The sequence below is a fragment of the Euprymna scolopes genome, chromosome 19 (genome assembly GCF_053919585.1).
Source record: "Euprymna scolopes isolate OS-2025 chromosome 19, ASM5391958v1, whole genome shotgun sequence".
In the NCBI taxonomy this organism is placed as follows: domain Eukaryota; kingdom Metazoa; phylum Mollusca; class Cephalopoda; order Sepiida; family Sepiolidae; genus Euprymna; species Euprymna scolopes.
In genome coordinates, this window is record NC_136500.1 from 101,658,024 (window position 1) to 101,683,937 (window position 25,914).

The 25,914-nt window shown below is 32.8% G+C and overlaps 1 protein-coding gene across 1 annotated transcript in view; it reads right to left on the reverse strand.

Moving 5' to 3' along the window:
- Positions 1-25,914, reverse strand: part of LOC145239860 (serine/threonine-protein kinase RIO2-like) — a 246,651-nt gene that overhangs the window by 172,183 nt on the left and 48,554 nt on the right. The window contains exon 3 of the mRNA XM_080103421.1: positions 12,107-12,161. Coding sequence (XP_079959547.1) covers positions 12,107-12,161 — 55 coding nt within the window. The remainder of the gene's footprint in view (positions 1-12,106; positions 12,162-25,914) is intronic.

Below are 25,914 nucleotides of genomic sequence, written 5' to 3' on the forward strand. Positions count from 1 at the left end.
AGTTCAAACGTGCACAGTAGTCAAATTTGGGAAAGAAGATGGAACAACTTTCTCTTCTGCCTCTCTCTCACACTCTTTATCTTCTCTCTCTCTCTCACCCTGTTTCTCTTCTCTCTATATTAGCACTTATCAAGGCCAATAGGCAACTCGAGGATTTTGTCTTTACTTTCTAACTCTGTAAAACTGGAAGGGGGAGGGGTGGGTATCAGTATGAGGCCGCTTAAATACACGAAAATTAGGTCGCGTGCACAGTTTTCCCAAGCACTCTTTCTCTCGCTCTCTCTCTCTCCATCTTTCTCTCTCTCTCTCTCTCGCCGTCTTTCTCTCTCTCTCTCGCCGTCTTTCTCTCTCTCTCTCGCCGTCTTTCTCTCTCTCTCTCGCCGTCTTTCTCTCTCTCTCGCCGTCTTTCTCTTCTCTTTCCCTCTCGCCGTCTTTCTCTTCTCTTTCCCTCTCGCCGTCTTTCTCTTCTCTCTCTCTCTCGCCGTCTTTCTCTTCTCTCTCTCTCTCGCCGTCTTTCTCTTCTCTCTCTCTCACTCCCTTTCTCTTCTCTCTCTCTCACCCTCTTCTCTCTCTCTCTACCTCTTTCCTAACTCTCTCTCTATCACCATATTTCTCTCTCTCTCTCACTCTCTTCTCTCTCTCTCTCTAGACCTCTTTCTCTTCTCTCTCTCTCTCACCCAAATTCTCTTCTTTCTCTCTCTCACCCTCTTTATCTACTCTCTCTCTTACCCTCTTTCCCTTTTATCTATATTAGCACTTATCAAGGCCAATAGGCAACTCGAGGATGACAGTTCAAAAGTGCACAGTAGTCAAATTTGGGAATGAGGATGGAACATCTTTAACGGGAGGATTAGTTATTCAACGACACCAACCTATTTTGTTATATATATATATATACATTTTGTAGAAACTATATATATTACCACTTATCAAGGCCCATAGGCCACTCGAGGATGAGAGTTTAAAAGTGCAGAGTAGTCAAATTCGGGAAGGAGGATGGAACCGCTATAACAAGAGATTGAGTTATTCAGCGACTCCAACCTATTTTGTTATATACATATATGTTCTATCTATATTAGCACTTATCAAGGCCAATAGGCAACTCGAGGGTGAGAGTTCAAACGTGCACAGTAGTCAAATTTGGGAAAGAGGATGGAACAACTTTCTCTTCTGCCTCTCTCTCACCCTCTTTATCTTCTCTCTCTCTCTCACCCTGTTTCTCTTCTCTCTATATTAGCACTTATCAAGGCCAATAGGCAACTCGAGGATCAACTCGACGATGAGAGTTCAAACGTGCACAGTAGTCAAATTTGGGAAAGAGGATGGAACAACTTTCTCTTCTGCCTCTCTCTCACACTCTTTATCTACTCTCTCTCTCACACCGTTTCTCTTCTCTCTATATTAGCACTTATCAAGGCCAATAGGAAACTCGAGGATCAATTCGACAATGAGAGTTCAAACGTGCAGAGCAGTCAAATTTGGGAAAGAAGATGAAACAATTTTCTCTTCTGCCTCTCTCTCACACTCTTTATCTTCTCTCTCTCTCTAACCCTGTTTCTCATCTCTCTATATTAGCACTTATCAAGGCCAATAGGCAACTCGAGGATCAACTCGACGATGAGAGTTCAAACGTGCACAGTAGTCAAATTTGGGAAAGAGGATGGAACAACTTTCTCTTCTGCCTCTCTCTCACACTCTTTATCTTCTCTCTCTCTCTCACCCTGTTTCTCTTCTCTCTGTGTTAGCACTTATCAAGGCCAATAGGCAACTCGAGGATCAACTCGACGATGAGAGTTCAAACGTGCACAGTATTCAAATTTGGGAAAGAGGATGGAACAACTTTCTCTTCTGCCTCTCTCTCACACTCTTTATCTTCTCTCTCTCTCACCCTGTTTCTCTTCTCTCTATATTAGCACTTATCAAGGCCAATAGGCAACTCGAGGATCAATTCGACAATGAGAGTTCAAACGTGCACAGTAGTCAAATTTGGGAAAGAAGATGGAACAACTTTCTCTTCTGCCTCTCTCTCACACTCTTTATCTTCTCTCTCTCTCTCACCCTGTTTCTCTTCTCTCTATATTAGCACTTATCAAGGCCAATAGGCAACTCGAGGATCAACTCGACGATGAGAGTTCAAACGTGCACAGTAGTCAAATTTGGGAAAGAGGATGAAACAACTTTCTCTTCTGCCTCTCTCTCACACTCTTTATCTTCTCTCTCTCTCTCTCACCGTGTTTCTCTTCTCTCTATATTAGCACTTATCAAGGCCAATAGGCAACTCGAGGATCAACTCGACAATGAGAGTTCAAACGTGCACAGTAGTCAAACTTGGGAAAGAGGATGGAACAACTTTCTCTTCTGCCTCTCTCTAACACTCATCTTCTCTCTCTCACCCTGTTTCTCTTCTCTCTATATTAGCACTTATCAAGGCCAATAGGCAACTCGAGGATAAACTCGACGATGAGAGTTCAAACGTGCACAGTAGTCAAATTTGGGAAAGAGGATGGAACAACTTTCTCTTCTGCCTCTCTCTCACACTCTTTATCTTCTCTCTCTCTCTCACCCTGTTTCTCTTCTCTCTATATTAGCACTTATCAAGGCCAATAGGCAACTCGAGGATTTTGTTTTTACTTTCTAACTCTGTAAAACTGGAAGGGGGAGGGGTGGGTATCAGTATGAGGCCGCTTAAATACACGATAATTAGGTCGCGTGCACAGTTTTCCCAAGCACTCTTTCTCTCTCTCTCTCTCGCCATCTTTCTCTCTCTCGCCGTCTTTCTCTCTCTCTCTCTCGCCGTCTTTCTCTCTCTCACACCGTCTTTCTCTTCTCTTTCCCTCTCGCCGTCTTTCTCTTCTCTCTCTCTCACGCCGTCTTTCTCTTCTCTCTCTCTCTCTTGCCGTCTTTCTCTTCTCTCTCTCTCTACCTCTTTCCTAACTCTCTCTCTATCACCATATTTCTCTCTCTCACTCTCTTCTCTCTCTCTCTCTCTCTCTAGACCTCTTTCCCTTCTCTCTCTCTCACCCACATTCTCTTTTTTCTCTCTCTCACCCTCTTTATCTACTCTCTCTCTTACCCTCTTTCCCTTCTATCTATATTAGCACTTATCAGGGCCAATAGGCAACTCGAGGATCAACTCGACGATGAGATTTCAAACGTGCACAGTAGTCAAACTTGGGAAAGAGGATGGAACAACTTTCTCTTCTGCCTCTCTCTCACACTCTTTATCTTCTCTCTCTCTCTCATCCTGTTTCTCTTCTCTCTATATTAGCACTTATCAAGGCCAATAGGCAACTCGAGGATCAACTCGACAATGAGAGTTCAAACGTGCACAGTAGTCAAATTTGGGAAAGAAGATGGAACAACTTTCTCTTCTGCCTCTCTCTCACACTCTTTATCTTCTCTCTCTCTCTCACCCTGTTTCTCTTCTCTCTATATTAGCACTTATCAAGGCCAATAGGCAACTCGACGATCAACTCGACGATGAGAGTTCAAACGTGCACAGTAGTCAAATTTGGGAAAGAGGATGGAACAACTTTCTCTTCTGCCTCTCTCTCACACTCTTTATCTTCTCTCTCTCTCTCACCCTGTTTCTCTTCTCTCTATATTAGCACTTATCAAGGCCAATAGGCAACTCGAAGATCAACTCAACGATGAGAGTTCAAACGTGCACAGTAGTCAAACTTGGGAAAGAGGATGGAACAACTTTCTCTTCTGCCTCTCTCTCACACTCTTTATCTTCTCTCTCTCTCACCCTGTTTCTCTTCTCTCTATATTAGCACTTATCAAGCCCAATAGGCAACTCGAGGATCAACTCGACGATGAGAGTTCAAACGTGCACAGTAGTCAAATTTGGGAAAGAGGATGAAGCAACTTTCTCTTCTGCCTCTCTCTCACACTCTTTATCTTCTCTCTCTCTCTCACCCTGTTTCTCTTCTCTCTATATTAGCACTTATCAAGGCCAATAGGCAACTCGAGGATTTTGTTTTTACTTTCTAACTCTGTAAAACTGGAAGGGGGAGGGGTGGGTATCAGTATGAGGCCGCTTAAATACACGAAAATTAGGTCGCGTGCACAGTTTTCCCAAGCACTCTTTCTCTCTCTCTCTCTCTCTCTCTCCATCTTTCTCTCTCTCTCTCTCGCCGTCTTTCTCTCTCTCTCTCGCGCCGTCTTTCTCTCTCTCTCTCGCCGTCTTTCTCTCTCTCTCTCTCTCTCTCCGTCTTTCTCTTCTCTTTCCCTCTCGCCGTCTTTCTCTTCTCTCTCTCTCTCGCCGTCTTTCTCTTCTCTCTCTCTCTCTCGCCGTCTTTCTCTTCTCTCTCTCTCACTCCCTTTCTCTTCTCTCTCTCTCACCCTCTTCTCTCTCTCTACCTCTTTCCTAACTCTCTCTCTATCACCATATTTCTCTCTCTCTCTCTCACTCTCTTCTCTCTCTCTCTCTAGACCTCTTTCTCTTCTCTCTCTCTCTCACCCAAATTCTCTTCTTTCTCTCTCTCACCCTCTTTATCTACTCTCTCTCTTACCCTCTTTCCCTTCTATCTATATTAGCACTTATCAAGGCCAATAGGCAACTCGAGGATGACAGTTCAAAAGTGCACAGTAGTCAAATTTGGGAATGAGGATGGAACAACTTTAACGGGAGGATTAGTTATTCAACGACACCAACCTATTTTGTTATATATATATATATACATTTTGTAGAAACTATATATATTACCACTTATCAAGGCCCATAGGCCACTCGAGGATGAGAGTTTAAAAGTGCACAGTAGTCAAATTCGGGAAGGAGGATGGAACCGCTATAACAAGAGATTGAGTTATTCAGCGACTCCAACCTATTTTGTTATATACATATATGTTCTATCTATATTATCACTTATCAAGGCCAATAGGCAACTCGAGGGTGAGAGTTCAAACGTGCACAGTAGTCAAATTTGGGAAAGAGGATGGAACAACTTTCTCTTCTGCCTCTCTCTCACCCTCTTTATCTTCTCTCTCTCTCACCCTGTTTCTCTTCTCTCTATATTAGTACTTATCAAGGCCAATAGGCAACTCGAGGATTACAGTTCAAAAGTGCACAGTAGTCAAATTTGGGAAAGAGGATGGAACAACTTTAACGGGAGGATGAGTTATTCAATGACACCAACCTATTTTGTTATATATATATATATACATTTTGTAGAAACTATATATATTACCACTTATCAAGGCCCATAGGCCACTCGAGGATGAGAGTGTAAAAGTGCACAGTAGTCAAATTCGGGAAGGAGGATTGAACCGCTATAACATGAGATTGAGTTATTCAGCGACTACAACCTATTTTGTTATATATATATATTCTATCTATATTAGCACTTATCAAGGCCAATAGGCAACTCGAGGATGAGAGTTCAAACGTGCACAGTAGTCAAATTTGGGAAAGAGGATGGAACAACTTTCTCTTCTGCCTCTCTCTCACACTCTTTATCTTCTCTCTCTCTCACCCTGTTTCTCTTCTCTCTATATTAGCACTTATCAAGGCCAATAGGCAACTCGAGGATGACAGTTCAAAAGTGCACAGTAGTCAAATCTGGGAAAGAGGATGGAACAACTTTAACGAGAGGATGAGTTATTCAACGACACCAACCTATATAGGGGAATTCAGACTTATGGAAATATATCTAGCATAATCTATCTATTATATCTATAAAAGTTAAAATGTGTGTGTGTGTGAGAGAGAGAGAACAATTCTCAACCTATATACTAAACAAATTTTTTATCTACAGATTAGAAAATTTGTATATAGGGTATTCAGACATATGGAAATATATTTAGCATAATCTATCTCTTATATCTATAATAAAAGTGAGAATGTTTGCGTGTGTGTGTGTGAGGTAGCGAGAGAGAGAGCGAGAGAACAATTCTCAACCTATATATTCAACAAATTTTTCATCTACAGATTTTAAAATTTGTATATAGGGTATTCAGACATATGGAAATATATCTAGCAGAATCTATCTATTATGTCTATAAAAGTGAGAATGTGTCTGTGTGTGTGAGAGAGAGAGAGAGAGTAAGAACAATTCTCAACCTTTATATTCAACAAATTTTTTATCTACAGATTAGAAAATTTTTATATAGTGTATTCAGACATATGGAAATATATCTAGCATAATCTATCTATTATATCTATAAAAGTGAGAATCTGTGAGAGGAGAGAGGGAGAGAGAACAATTCTCAACCTATATACTCAACAAATTTTATATCTACAGATTTGAAAATTTGTATGTAGCGTATTCAGACATATAGAAATATATCTAGCATAATCTATCTATTATATCTATAAAAGTGAAAATGTGTGTGTGTGTGTGAGAGAGAGAGAGAGAGAACAATTCTCAACCTATATACTCAACAAATTTTTTATCTACAGATTTGAAAATTTGTATATAGATTATTCAGACATATGGAAATATATCTAGCATAATTTATCTATTATATCTATAAAAGTGAGAATGTGTGTGTGTGAGAGAGAATGAGAGAGAACAATTCTCAACGTATATATGCAACAAATTTTTTATCTACAGATCTGAAATATCACATTTGTATAGAAGTAGAAATCTTGATACCTATTTTGATACCTAATAAAAGAAAGGACGCTCTTTGGGGTGGATTTTGATGATAACAAGTCACTAATAAGAAATTTTAATAAACATTGAAATAATTTAAGAATTTTACCAAAATAAAATTGCATGGTAATCACCCAATTTCTGCCACAAAATTTTGATTGGCAAAACTCATAAACAGAAAATATATATTTTCTAATTTCATCTTTTTTTTTTACATAATCTGATTTGATGTTTTCCTTAATATTCAAATCACTATATTTTGCTGCTTAATATCAAATACAGCAAATGAGTTATTTTTTATGCATCAAACAATTACATTTTCTCATTCATCCAAACTAATCACTGAACATCAATTTCATATTTTCTTCACTAAAATATTACTGTGCTTGATGTCATCAAGTGGAGCGGATCATTTTTTTTTTATTTGTTCACACATTTTTCCAATTTATATATATTTTGTCTAAGATTCTTAGCCTATGTCATTGCATACCAAGCTGTTTATTAAAAGTTAAGGTTCACTGTAAACACATACGTTACACCAAAATAAAAACGCTTCAGATAATGCCTTGATATTCAATTCAGTTTCTCACATGACATCTTATGAAGTTAGTAGAAATGTTACAGACTTTTGAATCTCAAACACTTTCAATACTGTGCACTGATATTTTCTTTTTTGGAATATAAGCACATTCATGATTTTTTTTTACAAACGCCAACAAATGTCACATTGTGTAGCAATGTACTGAAACAATTATAAAAATATTTGTTTTTATTTTGGATGATGCAGGGCATCCGAAGAGAGATTTTTCTAACAAAATGAAAGTATAATTTTTAGCAATAGGTATCTAGGAAAAGGCCACTACATATGTTATAAATTCCAAATTTCCACAACCTGGCAAATACTGGTACACGCTAGCAAATTTAGATTTGCAATTACAGAATATGATTCTAATTTTTTCCTTTGCTCTTTATTCTAACACTACACTAAGTTTACTGTGTTATTTCGCTACAGTTGATATTGTGTAGAACAATAAGAAAATCATAGTGAACAATGCATTCAACAAAATTTCACACACATTTCTAGATACCTATATCTAATAAGTTCAAAAGAAAGGACACACTTAGGGAGGTATTTTGGTGGTCAAGTCACTAAATAGAGATTAGCTGGTTTCCCGGCATAGCCCAGGATGTAATAAAGATTGACTGAAATACATATTCTAGCTGGTTTCTAGGCGTTGCCAGGGATGTAATATAGACACATTATGTTGTATATTACCTGTTCTCTTCTCCCTAAGGTAAAACAATTTCATATACATGCTGTAAATTACCTACGCTAGGGATAAAACATGAACAATACCAGTCCTAGGGTAGATAAAACAAATAATACATAGAGATGAAAGATTCCACTCCCCTAAGAATAAAACATATATTCAATATCTGCTTTTGTTTTTTCATTGTTTATACGGTCCCGAGCAACGCCGGGTAGCCCTGCTAGTTTATATATCTATAAAAGTGAAATTGTCTGTGTGTGTGTGTGTACCAAACTAATCTGTCAATTTTTAGTCTACTGACTAGAGATTTGACATAAGGAGATTGGGATCTGGGAAAGTCTTTTTAATCAGTTTTTGGCCAATAATTTGGCTGTTAAGGGGGTCAAAGTTCAACGATTTGTTCTTTGAAAACTCTACCAAACTTCTCCGCTAATATTGAGTCTAAACACTTGAAATTTTAGATGTAGGTTACTTGGACATGGATCAAAGTTAAAAAAAAAATTTGGTACCTCTGCAACTGCAGAGGTACCAAATTACTCAGCCAATTTTGGATCTAAACATTTAAAATTTTACATAAAGTGTATTCAAACATAAGGTAAGCTATTTAATCAGCTTTTGGCTGAAAATTTGACTGCCAAGGGCTCAAATTTAAAAAGATTTGACTTTTGCAGTCTCTAGCAAACTATTCAGCCAATGCTGAGTTTAAACATTTGAAATTTTACATAAAGGGTATTGAAACATGCAGCAAGTTTTTTTAATCAGTTTTGGGGCGAAAATTTGGCTGCCAAGAAGTAAAAGTTGAAAGAGTTGGCCTTTGTAGACTCTACCAAACTTCTCAACCAATTTTGGGTCTAAACACTTGAAATTTTAGATGTAGGTTACCTGGACACGAGTCAAAATTATATATATATATTTAAAATGTAATTATCCACTGACACGTGTTTCGTCGTCTACAACTCATCAGAATGGCTCAATATATATATATATATATATATATATATATATATATATATATATATATATATATGCACATAAAGTTATGAACAATACATAAGGCCTGAGCAAAGTTGGGCTGAACTGCTAGTGTTCCAATAAAAATTAAATAATTTTTTTAATTGTTATAATTTACGATGCTTTATTTTCATTAAAAAAAAAAAATAAATAAATCATGCATTTTTTTTTTACTACTGAAAACCATAACTTTAGTAAAGGTATTTTTTGTTTAACTGAAATAATACATTTCCACTAAGATTTAAATACAAATAATGGGTTCATTATATTCTGTGATCATTATTTGATAAATACTGAAAATTTCATTACAATTGGTTAATTTCCTGATTTTTGGTGAATTTTTAAGTAAAGGGTAGGGTCAAAATGTTTATACATTTTGAGCATCGTCATTCATTTTGCACATACCTACACAAAATATATATTTCTGATATATTCAACTTTTCTGCTATCTCACACAACTTTTTAATTTATGTTTTTGATTTTTCCAGGACAACTGTCGAATAAGGGCAACCTAAGCATTATGCACTAGATATGTTTGTACAACCACATTTAAAGCATACAACCACTTAAGCATTGTTTCTAACTGAGCAGAATCTGAATAAAACTTGACAACTCCTTGAACAGTACTTCTCAATAGAAAGTAACGTTTTCTCAACATTCAGATTTTTCCCTTGTTTTGAAAGTATATATATATATATATATATATATATATATATATATAGCCATTCTGATGAGTTGTAGACGACGAAACACGTGTCAGTGGATAATTACATTTTAAATATATATATATATATATATATATAATTTTGACTCGTGTCCAGGTAGCCTCGTAGGAGATGTCCTTTTCTCCTCCTTGCAACCTCTATCTCACAGAAGAGATGTTGCGAGTTTGTCTCTGATGTATCGTTATTTTCATGGAAAGTGTTCAACTGAGCTTCAATCTATGGTCCCCCCTCGCCAAACTTTCACAAGAAACACTCGTCTAGCTGTAAACACTATCAATAATTTCCCCCACTCTTTATCTGTGCCTAAACCTAAACGTAGATTCCATGAACAAAGCTTCTTTCTTAGAACTGCACGCCTGTGGAATTGTCTTCCGTTTTCCTGCTTTCCGGCTGACTACAATATGGTTGTGTTCAAGTCTAAAGTAAATAAGTTCTTGATGAGCCGTTCCATATAAGTTATCAAATTTACCAAATTTTCATTACTAATGATTACTATATTGTCCAATTTCTACTGTACACTCTTTAACCCTTATCCTTGAGTGGCCTTTGGGCCTTGATAATGTGGTGATGCCTATGTAAAAAAAAAAAAAAAAAAAGTTTTCATCAGTAACTTCATTTAAATAACTAATTTGTAAACCAATAATCCAATTTGGCTCAAATTTTTATATTAGACTTTCATAAAAAAATATCCTATGGGTTTTTTATTCATGGCACCATCTATTTATCAGGCCTTTGACTTATTGACTAACAAAGATGTTAGTATGAATTAGAGAATCAAACATAATATTTGGATTCATCAGACTACTGTTCTCATCTGGAGTGTGATTTCCATAATGTTTCGGTCGATGTAACCTCTGACCTTCAGGTGTATCTTGTTGAACCTAGGAATTTGGACAGAATTTCACCTTTTATTTATTTTACGGGGGTAGTATGCTCTTGCTCCATCAGCTAGGTAATTCGCAATTGTATTTTTCAATCATCTAAACTTAGAATTGAACGTTCAGGTGAATATCACTTTTACAATTGATTTACATTACAAATACTCTAACCACTCTAGTTCTCCTAGAGAATTAAATATGATTAATCTTGTAAAAAAAAAAAAATATTTTAAATATAAAAAAAAAAAAAAAATGACATTTCGTAATCAGCACACTATTCACAATGTTTTCTCATGGGTTTGAATAATTCCCTGACCTCCAAAAAATTCAAATATCTTTGATTTGCACAAAATTTGAATCATAAATCAAATAAGTTCCAAAAATGTTAAAACAATAGGGTCTTAAAAAGGGGAAAAATATCCAAACATGCAAAGCACAAAAATAGTTATAACTTCTTTAATTTTAATCGGATTTAAAAAATTTTAAAAAGATTATTTCTTAGCTTATCAAGCTCTTTCTATACATGCCATTATCGAGATATTTAAGCCATTTAAATTTTTTCATGTGTATTCCTATTTAAACATTTTATAGGATGCATATTTTTAGAAGACCAAAAGAGGACAGACCAACACCCTACCTTGAAAATAAATTTTCTTATCGCTTTAAAATTGGACAGATTTTATGAAATTTAGAACATAGTAGACATAAAGATTACTCATCCTAATTATACTTTTACATGTGATGTTTTGCTCCTCTACATGACACACACAAATTAATATATCAACACTTTCTTGATTTGGTAGAATTGAATTGACTTATTTCCACTGAAAAAATAAAATTTCTTTTGCTTAGTGACTTACAAATTAATTAATCAAAAATCTTTAAAAATTCAAAGTAGTTGCTTTTACTTTAAATTTTCTGGTCAATTTCTAAAAGTGCCGATCAGATTGGATTATTTTTTAATTAAACAAAAAGCATTTTTTTCTCAATGGAAGACACTGTTTCTTATTTTTTGTGTTTCTTTTCTAAAGATTGTGTGTAGAAATATTTTTGCTGCAATTCAATATGGTAAATTAAAAATGTTTTCAATTTTAGAGAAGAATATATATTTGATAATATTTCTGGGATGAATCATTATTGATGGTTTTTTTTTTTCAGATATAGACCATTTAGTCCATTTTACTTCCTCCAGCTTGCCATTTATAATAGCCTTTTATAGATTTGAAACTTTAATTTCTATTTAATCACTGAAATCTTTTTAGATTTTTAATGGGAAAATGTTATTCTGAAACAAAATCAGTTTGAAAATATTTTTTGTATGGAAGGTGTTTCACTGACACCGGATACAGTTTTGTGCTAAACGGCTTTTCATTCATGCACACGATTGGCTGCTAAATTTACATATGTAGATTTTTACTTCTTTGTTAATTTATAATTTAATGAGATCTCTGCGGATTATTACTAATCATTTGGACATTTCAAAAATTCTTGCATCCACTTGACATACTTTTTCTTTTGTTGTTTTATTATTTTGAATTATATTTCAAAATGAAATATAACCATGTCTGTTTTTGTAATACATCCAAAGGTGCAGTTAAATAATTGTATTCCAAAATAGTTACCTCTGCAGTTTGAGAACAAATTGTTGGCCATTCTCTGTTGCAACAATGTAAATATCTGACAAAGAGAAAGAATGTACTTTTAAATATACAAACATGAAAACAGTTTTTATTAAAAAAAATATACTGGTTTTACAAAAAGCTACTTGGATTTTCAGTCAGTACGAATTTAGAATAATAAAACAAATTTTAATGAGTAAATAACAACAAAAATTAAATATAACAATATCTATGCAACACTAACTGTTTAGGAGCTTTTAAATTGTTGATATGTTTGTTTGCATTTTTTAAAGTAGAAGGAAGTATACTTCAAATGTTTCCAAATACATTTCAGATTTTCAGTGATAAAGAAAATCAGTTTAATATTAGGTAAAGAATGAAATTGTAGAATTATTTAATAAACTGAAAACATTCTAGCAATATAAGATGTTAAAAAATAATAGTAAAAATGAAGTAATGTGGAAATTACAGAAAAACATCTTTATGGATATAATGAAATCGCTGACTTGTTTCCGAATAAGCCATAATGCGTATTGTCAGATTTCATAACACACCTGTGGAACTCTGTTCTGCTTTCCTACTTTCAAACTGACTACAATATGGTTGTCTTCAAGCCCAATGTAAACAAGTTCTTGATAAGCTGTCCCCTTGAGTAATCTAATTTATCCAATTCCCACTACTAACGCTTACTGACATTTTCCCATTGACTCGTTAATCCTAATCCTCAAGTAGACTTCAGGCCTTGAAAGTGGTGACTCCTTGGTAAAAAAAAAAAAAAAAAAAAAAAAAAAAAAAATATAGATTAAAGAAGAAAATAATTTCAGTATACACTAACAAGCTGCCTGAAACACAAGGGCTGCAGGATTACTGGAGGCTTTGTTTGAGAATGAGGGTACCTACAATGAAGTGACCGATCTTGGATGTGGCTGAAAGCAAGGGAAACAAGCCAGAAATGTCATAACCAAAGATAACAGTTAGAATGATAAAATAAAAGCTGAATAAATTCCAGAATTTAAAAAAAAGCACACAGTATAGACAATCTACCCAATTTCTGACTTAAGCAATTAACAGCACTATAGAGTCATTATAGTAGTTTAACCATCAAACTATTGAAGAGTGAAGAGGTTATACCAGCATAGTTGTTAAAAAGTGAGACAACCCTCATACCTAAAACGAGTAAGACACAAGACCCTAGTAAATACAAACCTATCTGCTGTCTCACTATAATCTAAAAGCTCTTCAATAACCTGGTTGCAGATAGCATCTATGAATACCTCTCCTTTGGAGTAGACTTAGAAAAAGAACGAGTAAGGTGCATAAGGAAATGTTTAAGTACCAAGAACCATTTGTCGATTAATAAGACCATCTTTGAGGACTGTAGGAGGAAGCAGAGGAACCTCAGCATGGCTTGGATTGATTACCAAAAGGTATACGATAGTGTCTCCCACATGTGGCTACTGTGATAGGTTAAGATTCGGCAGGTAATCAAAGAAACTATGGCTGTACATATAACTATGTGGCAAATAATCATGGTATTAAACCAAACTAATGGAACAATGTTAGCGTTTGTGTTCTTTGGATAGAAGCGCTGGTCGAGTTTGAATAAAATAAATATGTATTAGATATATTTGAAGCCAAAACAACGCATTATTACAAAATAAACAGATATTTATTTTGTTACTGATTCCATGCTCCAACAACAATATAGCAAAAAAAATAAAATAAAAAAAAAATAAAAAAGACATACTGATGATGAAGTGTATCTTCAAAATATATTTATAAATTTCAAACAAAATATTTGTTTATTTTGTAATAATGTGTTTTTTTGGCTTCAAATGTATCTAATATGTATTTATTTTAATGGAACAATAACAATTCCTGACATCAAGATCCAAAGAAGAATTTTTCAAATAACTGGCAATAAATCTAGTAAAATATTGAATATAAAATGGCTTCCTTACAACCTAAGTTAGAGTCGCTAGCATGACTAAACAAAAGAGTAAACCAACTACTCTTCATGGATGACAAGCTGTATGCTAGCTCAGACACTGATTCAAGTTGACTCAAGTTGCAGGTCGTACATACCTTCTCTATTGGGATGACAAATGTGCAAAGTACGCTATCAGAGTTGGGAATATTTAAATTGAAACCATGCAGTTTTTATGAAAATATTGATATCAAAAACCTAGAAGAGCAGGAATAATACAAATATCTTGGCCTAGAAGAGAACAATTCCATTGAGCATGCCAAGATGTGATAGGGAAATTTGTAAAACTGAGTTTACAAATAAAAACAAGGTAAAAGCCATTAACCAACTAGTCATGCCTGTGAGTGTATACAGTTTTGGTATTATTGACTGGCCACAAAAAGTCAAACTGGTCACGTCAATTGGCCAAAAATGCGTTACCACTCTACAGTTCCAAATTAGTGGATTTGTCTGGGTGTACCCACTGTGGCTTGTTTAAAGACAAAACGACTGAGTACAGCTTTGAATGCCCCAAACTCTGACGGTACTGGGGTATGTAAACAAGGTAATAGCTCGTATCGATCCTGACCATCTTCGCCACTAAACATTTCATACATTATCAACAACAACGGTTGCCGGCGTACAAGGAAAAACAGATGGTGTTTCTCACAATACTGGCCGTAGCACAGATGGTGGCGTGAAGGTTGCACCTGAGAATCGACCAAAGAATTTAATCTTTTGCTGATCAGCACCAGCTGAAGGTCGAGATTAGATGTGATAGAAAAACATTACATTCCTCAGAGTTTGAAAGATGGTGGATAAAAGTGGCAAGCTTGTGTTTGAGAAGAGGAGTCAAATATGAGTATGTGTTTCCAACCAGAAACCGTATGCACCATGCTCAGGTGAGTATGGTGCACACGGTTTCTGGTCTTGTCGAATCCCAGCCCTTTAGGTAAGGTTTAAAGCTTTTAGACTCTTAGCTAATAAATGGATTCACCCCTTCCTGGAAGTAGAAAGCTTCCAATATTCCCACTTCCCATTTTTATCTCTTTTCGTCTCTAGTTTTTATCTCCAATTTGCACTCATCTTGGAAGGATTCCACCCATTCCTCAACAATTCGCATTTCTCTTTTTCTCCCACACTACATTCGACTCCAATTTAAAGTTTTTGCTGTTTTTTGTTCATTCCCTGCCTCTTTCGCCAATGAAATGTAATCTCTGAAAATATTTAGGTTTCAATAAAACTTGTTCAAATTTGGGTTTATCTTAAGTTTATTTGTGGTGAATGTGGTATTGTGGTGACTGAGATATTTCTAGTTAAGAATAGAATAGACAATTTTAAATATTTGAGTCCAAGGATGACCAATGACACCCATTTTCCATTTGTCTTGATTAGCATAATTTGTTCAACCTGTAATTTTTTACATTTTATGCAAATAAATATTTCAAAGTGTAGTATTCAGTCTTAGAGTCCCAACTACAACACCATTTTTATTATTACTTGGCCTTTTCACCTCATTCTCCTTCCCCTAAAAACAAGGTTTTGGTAAACAAATACATTTTAACTCTTACTAAAGAAAAAAGAAGATAATGCCTGAGAAGATTGTCTTGTGACCATAAATGGACATATACATATATATATATATATATATATATAAAATGTAAAGTTGGTTCGTTCTAAACAAATAAAACCATGTTTATACGTTACCAATTTATTTGAAATTTTCAGACAACCCATTTTTAGAGTCGAGGTATGTTTTTATGTTATTAAAATAAATTTACCTAATTAAAATTAAAATATTAAATAAAATAAATATATTTATTTAATCGTTTCTGCGAATCTGTTCTGTTGATAAAACTGAACTTCCGGTTCGATTCATTTCACAGCCACGAATTGACGAAAGGTTTCATTTTCTGTTAACTCGATAAGTAAAAATAAAACAAAAAAAAAACATATTTCATTTGTTTATCTTCCAAATTTTTTAATTTACACATCTTTTCTTTATTATATAAGGCCAAAAAAAAAAAAAGTTTGTTGCTTGCTTTTGAGTTTTTTTTTTGTTTTTCTATATAAGATTACTCATGCAGAGAGTGATCCGTGCTGAAATAATGTTATTATTTAAAAAGTCATTCTTAACATGGGGAGGTAAGGATGTTTTGTACCTATTCTGTACCTTACAATTGAATAAATAAAAAAAAAAAAAACATCATAAAACGTTATTTAAACGTGGAAATATGATTTAAAAAATAGCGCGGATCGCTCTCTGCATTAGCACCATTTTTATTTATTGCGGACTATTATTCTCATCTTTATTAGTTGTTGTTTCACGAATTTTCGGCCAACTATTCCTCTGGCCTTCATGAAAAGAAGTCCTTTTATAAATGTTCAGTAACTTTTTCCTTTTATTATTCTTAAAGAGTAAAACTTTTCTTATTCATGAAAGGAGTTAAGTAAATAAATGTTTGTACACGTGACAAATTATCAATAAATGGTTTAGTTACTTTTTTTAAAAAATGTTTGTAAAAGTGCGAAAGGCGACGTTGTTGTACAAACATTACTCTCATGCTTAATTTCTATACTTATAGGTTTTTGGAATTTTTTTTCACTGCATTATTATTGATTGGACACTAATTAAACATATTAAAAAAAAAAAAAATGTAAAAAAGAAATCATTATTTCGACATTTGAAAGTGGTGCTCACTTTTTAGTTACAACGTTCTGATAAATCAGTCACCCATTTTGTAAGCAATAAAAACGCGGTATATCAAAACCATAGAAAGTAAAAATAATGAGTCTCTACCGCATTTGTAAGTCAGAAATATATTTGTTTCTCAAAGAAAAAAAAATAGAACAGGACTTTTTTTATTGTTTTCATGAAAATAAAGTTTCGAGATTTTTAATTATTATTTTTTTTTACTTATTTAGTCAGTTTGTGTTTTTTTTTTTTTTTTTAAATTGTTTTTGTGAAAGGTGAGTTTTTTTTCAAAACTTTTGTTTTGTTTCTTTTTAATTTTTTTTAAAGTATTATAAATTTCACTAACATGCTGGAGAAATGTTTAATAATTTGGTATTTTTTTAGATTAGGTCCACCTCCACAATTTTCCTTTCAATGACGACATTTATAGGTTTCCGAGTATGCTGAACACGCAAATTGCATTGAAATTTTGCGGAAATAAATAGTTGTATTATGCATTGTATTCTTCGGCGGCCATCTTTTTACGTGCACACGCGCCATAAACAAATACACACACATAAAAAAGATGGCCGCCAAAGATTACAATGCATAATACAACTTTTTATATCTTGATAACTACTTATTTCTGCAAAATTTCGATGCGATTTTCGTATTCAGCATAGTCGAAAACCATTTCAAGTCGTCATTTCAAAGAAAATTGAGGAGGTGGAGGTGGACCTAATCTAAAAATTTACCAATAATTTTTAATCCCGTACGCCTCCCGATACATTGCTTCGTCAACATGCGACCATTTTATATCTCCCGAAGACACTTCCGTATTTAGAAAAAAAAAAAATAAATAAATAAAAAGTGACCGATTTACCAGAACGTGGTAACTAAAAAGTGAGTACCCCTTTCAAATGTTGAAATGATTTTTTTTTTTTCAATTTTTTTTCATAATCTGGTTAGTGTTCAATCAATAATAATCCAGTGAAAAAATTTCAAAAAACCTATCAGTATAGAAACTCCACCACGTAAGTAAATAAATTAAAATGTTACGTGCGCATGCGTTAGCCTTGACTAGGGGGGGGTACTAAGGGAACGACCATTAAATAATTCTGCGGGTCGCCATGGAACTCAACGCCCAAGGAGTACCAAAATAGTTTTCATGATCTGAAGAAATTTTTTTTTTTGAAAAGTGGGTGATCACTTTTCCATCTAAATTTAACTTAAAATGAGCACCCACTTTATGGCCACCTGAGGAAGGGGCATTTATTTTCGTGTTTATTGGCTTAAAGGTTTTTTTGACAAGGCAGTTTGGTACGCGAATGCATATTTAACAGTTTTCGTTTATGCTCACGCATAGCATAAACAAAGGCTACGTCTGTGAAATGGAAAATAGTCCCAGAGTTCAGGGGTTAATACCATGCAAAAGAAATCAAACAAAAAGACTTTTTAGCCAAGAAACACACAGAAAGAAAAAAAAAATAGCATCCATTTTTTTTCTATCGAATTCATTTGCTGTTTTTATTGAAAACTATTTTCCCCCGGATTTTTGATATAATTTTCCATTAAGGGCTGTGCGTCTCACGTTCGTAAATAATAAAAAATTTTTTGTAGATTTTGGTGTGCTAAAAACGAATCTGCAAACCGTTTCCGTCGCAAAAAAATAGTTTTTATGATATGAAGAAATTACTTTTTCGAAAAAGTGGTGATCACTTTTCCATGTAAATTTAACTTAAAATGAGCACCCACTTTCTAGCCACCTGAAAGAGGGGGGATTTTTTCCCATGTTTATTGGCTAAACAGCTTTCGTTTATGCTTACGCATAGCGTAAACGAAGGCTACGGCTGTTAAATGGAAAATAGTCCCAGAGTTCAGGGATTATTACCATGCAAAAGAAATCAAAAAACTTTTTAGCCAAGAAACAGAAAAATGCCCCTCTCTCAGGTGGCCAGAAAGTGGGTGCTCATTCTAAGTTAAATTTAGATTGAGAAGTGATCACCCACTTTTCGAAAAAGTAATTTCATGAAAACTTTTTTTGCTACGTAAACGGTTTGCAGATTCGTTTTTAGCACACCGAAATCTACAATAAAATATTTCGTTATATATGAACGTGAAACGGGCCTTAAAGTAAAATAATACCGGATTTTTTTGAGCAGATTTGCCGTTTAGTTGTACAAATATCCTCAAACCAGGTAATCACTAAAAGGGATTTTTAAAAGTCGTCACCTGTATCGAGCAAAAGTTTAAAACCACCGATTATATGCCAGCCTACATCATGGTAACATATATTGAGCGAGTTCCTAACAGTATTTTGTATAGTTTTTTAGTTTAAACTCATTTTCCCAAAATTTCCCCAAACTAAACGTGTTCGATACAGTCTGCCGCCATTTGTATTTTTCAGATATACCGATAAACATTGAATGTTTTTGAACCGATTATACATTACATAAAAACACTAAAATCTTATCCAGTTAGGTAGAACACTTACTTTTCTTGCCTTTGATAACATTTATTTGTTATATATTTATTTTTTGACAACTTCTTTGTATCTGTGTTTAGTAATATAAACCCTTTTCATTTAATGTAACGTTTAGTCGGCTCGAAAAACAGTGTTTATTGGTGTATTTGAAAGCTACAAATGGTGGTGGACACTGTTGATTACTTTAAGTTAGAGAAAGTGAGTTAAAACTAAAAAAACTATAAAAAATACTGTTAGAAACCTACCGATTATGCCAGCCTATGTCATGGTAACATATGTTCGGTGAGTTTCAGACACTGTTTTGTATAGTTTTTAGTTTTCAACTTACTTTCCCAAACTTAACGTATTCAACAGAATTCGCGACCATTTCTGTTTTTTGAGCCAATTAAACATTTTACATTACATAAAAACACTAAACAATTATCCAATTAGGTAGAAACGTAAATTACCTTACCTTTGCTTTCATTTGTTTGTTTTTGGACGACTTTTTCGAATCTGTGTATAGTAACCCCCCCCCCCACCATCAACCAAATATTAATTACTAACTCACATTTTTTAAAACAACAACAACAAAAAAAAGCATTTAGCGTTTCAACATTTTTGCTACATTCGGCTTCATCCACTGATTGTTGGTCAAGTCCAAAACATGAATGATTGACAGAAACTCTCGAGGATCCAGATCAAATTCTGCAAGAGTACCATTTTTTTCAGTTTCGCCTTTTTCACTTTTTGCAGTGGATTGCTGTACTAATATAAGAAACATGCATTTTCTCTTTTATTAAATTTTTCCATTACACCAAATAGAGCCACTGCAACGCGTGGCAGGGTACAGCTAGTGTATATATATATATATATAAACGTGTTTGGATGAAGCTGGAGTGAATGGAAGTAGTAATACACACAGACGAAAAAAACACTTTGGATAATCACAGATTTCAAGGTAGTTCTTCTAAAATAGTCATACTTTTCAAACCAAAGACTTCAAAATACTATTGTTTTGTTCGGAAATGAATATACTTTCAAATGAATTAATAAATATGAATGTACATTATATATTTTAAGAGTTTTAAGCAAATAAAGTGATAAAAATGTGAACGTCATAAAATGGCATTTTCGGTAAGATTTTGTAATGACCCTCCCTGTTTTCTAAAGGCCCGTACCATGATTGTATGAAGAATTTCGCCCTGAAATTTAGGAAACAATCAGAAGAGGTGTTAATCCTAATACTGTCAAGTGTCCAAAATATTTTTGACCATTTTTTTTTTTTTGGCGTGTTAAAAATAAGGCTTTAATATGACGAGTATCAAACATTTTGAAAAAAAATTTAATCGGACACCCACTAGTAAGTAAATCATTCTTTTTACTATCTTTATCAATTAAAAGTATTATTCTATCTTGAGGAGGACCGCGGTAATTGACAATAATTTAAAAGGACCTACCCGAAAAAAAAAAAAAAATGTTTCTATTTCTCGAATTTGGTCAAATTAATTTAGTATTAGGAGCAGTAGCTGTAGTATTAGTCATAGCACAGTATAAACAACACGCGTTCTTTAATTTTTATTCACAAACGAATTAAGAAAAACATGAAAATATAAATACAAATGTTCTGATATGTTTAATTAGAACTATTTTGTTATCAGAATAACATTAGTTTAGAACTATTCGGTTTTCAGAATGTATAATTACAACAATCCCAACCAATTCGGCATTATGAATCCATTATAATTTCTCACATTTCTGGTCAAATTTAAAAACATGGTTAAAAAAACAAAAACTTTTGTAGATATATAGCTTGCATGCACTTTTATTCATTGCATTAGTTTTGAACAGCGAATTAAAACAATGTTTTACTGCGAACAGTCACAAATGTTTTTTCCAAATCAAAAGATGTATGAAAATCTTGTTTGTATTAGTGTACACATAGATTTGAAAAAGTTGTCAAAAAACAAATATATAATAAATAAATGTAATCAAAGGCAAGATAAGTTACTTTTCTACCTAACTGGATATGTTTTTAGTCTTTATATTTAATGTAACATGTTTATTCAGCTCGAAAAACAGTGTTTACCGATGTATTCGAAAATTTAAAATGGCGGCAGACTCTCTTTGGGAAAATGAATTATAAATAAAAAACTAGACAAAATACTGTTAGAAACTCACTCAATATATGTTACCGTGACATAGGCGGATATATATTCGGCAGGTTTTTAACAGCATTTTGACTAGTTTTTTATTTTTAACTCATTTTCCCAAACTTACCATGTGAAAGAGATAGTCGGCAACTATTTTTAACTTTCCAATACATCGGTAAGCACTGTCTGTTTTTCGAGCTGAATAAACATGTTACATTAAATAAAAACACTAAAAACATATCCAGTTAGGTAGAAAAGTAACTTATCTTGCCTTTGATAACATTTATTTGTTATATATTTGCTTTTTGATAACTTTTTCGAATATATGTGTACAGTAATACAAACCCCGTTATTTTTTTCTACTTATTAAACGAAAGGTATTTTTACAACCTGCCCCAGCGTAGTATAAACGGCCTATGGAATAAACACCTTCAACCTCAAAAATAGAAATCAACAAATTTATAGAATTTTCTTCAAAATTTCGTAACGCAGTTTCTTATTAAATTAAAACTAAATATAACATTTGCTGACTTATTTACCTGTCGAATATACACACACACACACACACACACATATATATATATACATATATATATATATATATAACTTTCTGTAAGATATTTATTTGAAATTAAATTTTTGTGAAACTAACCGCCCCCCCTCTAATATTGTTTTTGTTGTTTTTGTTTCTGTCAAGTCTTCAATATGTTCACACATAATTTTCCTTAGCCCTACAATTAATTCAAAGTCCGAATGGCAACCCACCCCATATTCTCACTGCAAAACCACACATAATCGTCTAAAAATATAAAACCACACATAATCATCTTAAAAAAAATAAAACAAAAAGCATACAGGATTTATCTCCCACTAAAAAAAAAAAAACAGTTAACTGCCCTAAAATGCTAGAATGACTTGTAATGTGGAATTATTTTACATTAAATTCTAAAATAATTTGTTTATCTTTCATTAAAGTTTTTCATGGCATTTCATAATTGCCTAAAAGAGTAGAATCACATTTTGGAGGGGTGGTCAGAAGGTGTTAATCTACAATAATACCAAAGAAATATTGCAATATATTCATTTTTAAATGGTCCTATGTTTAGATTTAAGTTTTTTGTACATAAAGCACATTACAATTCAACTTTGAGTTCTCCAACTTCTTTTCTGTTTATGGATACATGGCATTTTTAAGGAATTGCAGCATATTTATGCACATTTACTGCAGATTATTTGGAAACCATGAAATTTTGGAGATTTTCAGTTGCATATTCTGATTCTTTGTACAAAAATACACTTATATGGTAAATTTCATTGCTTAATCTTGTGTTTTAACAAAGATATGACAATTTTACTGAAAAAGTAGTTTAAAAAATGTGACGAAACGCATATGGTCTTAAAGAGGGAAAAATATCCAAACATGTGAGGCACAAAAATAGTCATAACTTCCTTAATTTTAATCAGATTTTAAAAATTTAAAAAGATTCTTTCTTAGCTCATCAAGCTCTTTCTATATATACCAATATTGAAATATTTTAAGCTATTTCAATTTTTCATGTGTATTGCTAATTTAATGTGTATTGCAAGTTAAAATGTTCATTGTGTGAACGTGTATTTGAGTATTTGTGTAATGCAATAATGCTCAACTCCCTACATATCCCTGTAATTTATGTCCCTGATAGTAGTCCCCTATATCAAAGTGGCACTGTGTCTTGTTTGAGGTGAAAATGTAATTAAAAAAAAAAAATACTATAAGAACATTTAATGCATTAAAAAAAAATTATATTTTTTTCAACTGCTGTAAAAATTTATGAATAACTAGACTACCCGTACCCATTGGGTCAGTATGTTATATTAGCTATGGAATTAATGTATGAGTGTGACACTTGTGACATAAAAATTGTTTTTTGTGACATAGCAGAAACATTTCTATGAAAGTATATTAAAATGAAAAAAGAATAAAGATAGATTTCTGTGAATCGTTCTGTTTATAATTGTTTATTTTTGAAAAAAAAAAAAAAAAAAAAAAACTTACAGCCATTGAATTATAAGTGGTTTGCCATAATTATAGGTAAATGTGCACTGAACAGATACCATAATGTCAAAATTTGAATTTAACTTTAAATGCAAATTTAAGTTAAATGCAAAAAAAAAAAAAAAAAAAAAAAAAAAAAACAATTGAGACGCTGAAAACGTACACAGTAAAATAATATGTTGTGAAATGCTCTTATGGTTGTCAACGGGTTAAAGTAGATTTATTTGTAAGAAAATTGTGTTAAAATAACTTAAACGTAATACAGAAATGAACGATGTAAAAAAAAATGCAGAAAGTATTAACAATTGTTTATTTGGATAATTTAAACGCAAAAAACAACAACAAAAAAAAACAATTGGGACACTGAAGGCGTACACAGTAAAACAATATGCTGTCAACGGGTCAAAGTTGATTTATTTGTAAGAAAATCGTGACAGTATAGTTGTAATACAGAATAGTTGCAAAACATCCCACCCTTCCCATGTTAAATAATAATTTCTAAATAATAACGTTAATATTTCAGTGCGCAGGTCAAATTCTGCAAAAGTAGCAATTTGTGTTTATTTGTTTATGCTGTTATGGGTTTATGTTTATGTACGCATGCACAACTGGAAGTCGTAAAAAGTTGTTGGGTTACAACATGCGTTACAAGGTCATCTGAGTTTTATAATTATATAAATATACCAAAATATTATATAGATATACCAAATATTACTACACTAAAATTATTTCATACATTTTTCATATTGTTCAAATCCATAGATGTCCACTTTAGCTATAAAGAAGATCTCAATCTCCAGATTTCATTAAACAATTACATCATTACCAGATAATTTATATTAATTACATTTTCCCCAACTAATAGAAAACTATTCATACATAAAAATTTCTAAAAAATATACTAAAATATTTCTGCATTCAAACTATTTTACGCATTTATTAATAACTATAGTTATTACATTCACATGTATCTTGAATGTACACCATTTTTTGAAACTTTCATTTCCTTTTGCATAATTGATGCCATTTTCCATAAGCAGTATGTTTAATTCCTTCCATTTTAGTCAACAATTTCTATAAAACTGATAAACTTTCAAACCACTATTATGAGTGATATTTTATCTTTTGATTTCTTCAGCACAGTGTGACACAAAGTTTACTTTTCAGACTTGACAGTGAACTGTTTTCTTGATTTCAGTAATATACTTGACCTTTCCTGTCATCGGATTTTTACAGAAAAATCCATCTGCACTACAGCAATTTTTACTTTCATCCTAGTAATTTGATTTTTTTTTTGTTTTGTTGTTTTTAGATTTTTGTCCTTTATATTGAAACAAACATGAAAGTTTGTTTCAATGCAGTACATTTTCGATTTTGACACTAATTATTTATTTGGTTTTTTTTTTTATCTCATTAGTTAGTTAGGAATAAACCCTTCCAAACTATGGCAATTTATTTCAGTCTCCATAAATCAGTTTTTTGTGTTAAAAACACACCCACAAAACTTGTAAAACTCTATAAAATTAGTATGTAAATAAATTTTAATCTTCACTTTTTCTAATGATATTATGAGGATTAGATTTTTGACATGTTTATTTGAATTATGTAACTATTCCATTTAGTTCTGTTTTTTTTTTTTTTCAACAAAATTTTTTTTACCCTATTTTTTAACATCTATGCCGTTCACACTGTTAATTAATCCACTTTAAAATAGCTTTATTTTGTGGGCGAAGTATAGCATTTCAATTTAATTTTAATTAAAATTTTCCACATTGAAAGCTTCAATGAATAAAATTTTATAGTAATTAAAAATATATGCTTTTTATACTATTGTATAAAACATGGTTTCCTAAAAATAATTAATAGGATTCATATTTATCTTATTCACTATCACAGTTTTGCGATAAAAACAAACATAGGTTTATAGTTTGTCATTTCTGATCAAGTTAATGAAAATGTCAAAACTGCATGTTTTCACATGTCTTCTTGACCCTAATACACATATGTAAACATAAACTATAACTTTGTAAAGCAGGCCTGTTCAATAACTCTCTTTATCTTATGTTAGAGCTGTTGGTAATAAGTCATGCCTAAGCAGATAAACAAGACACTTGGAAGGAAACTGTTACACACTACCTGTTGATGGGGTAGTTTTTTTTTTTTTTAAATTATTACGCCATTGATCTAATTGTTTGGTATTAAAACAAAGAATACTTCTGGTTTTATCCATGTTATTTTCAAATTAAAAGTCTGATTGTGATTAACAGATAAAACTATACAAACACTAATAAAATAAACTTGATTTTCTCCTCGTTATAGGAATATAAACAACAGCCATGCATAAATCCCAAATGGTTATGCTACCTGCCAGTAACTGATGCATGTTTTCCAAAAAGAATCATTTGGTTTCATTCAAATTTGTAAACTCCTACAATATTTCTGAGCAAAGTCACTCTCCCAAACAAGTCATAATCACTCTCCCAAGGTTCACCATTAAAAATATTTCATAATTTTTTTTT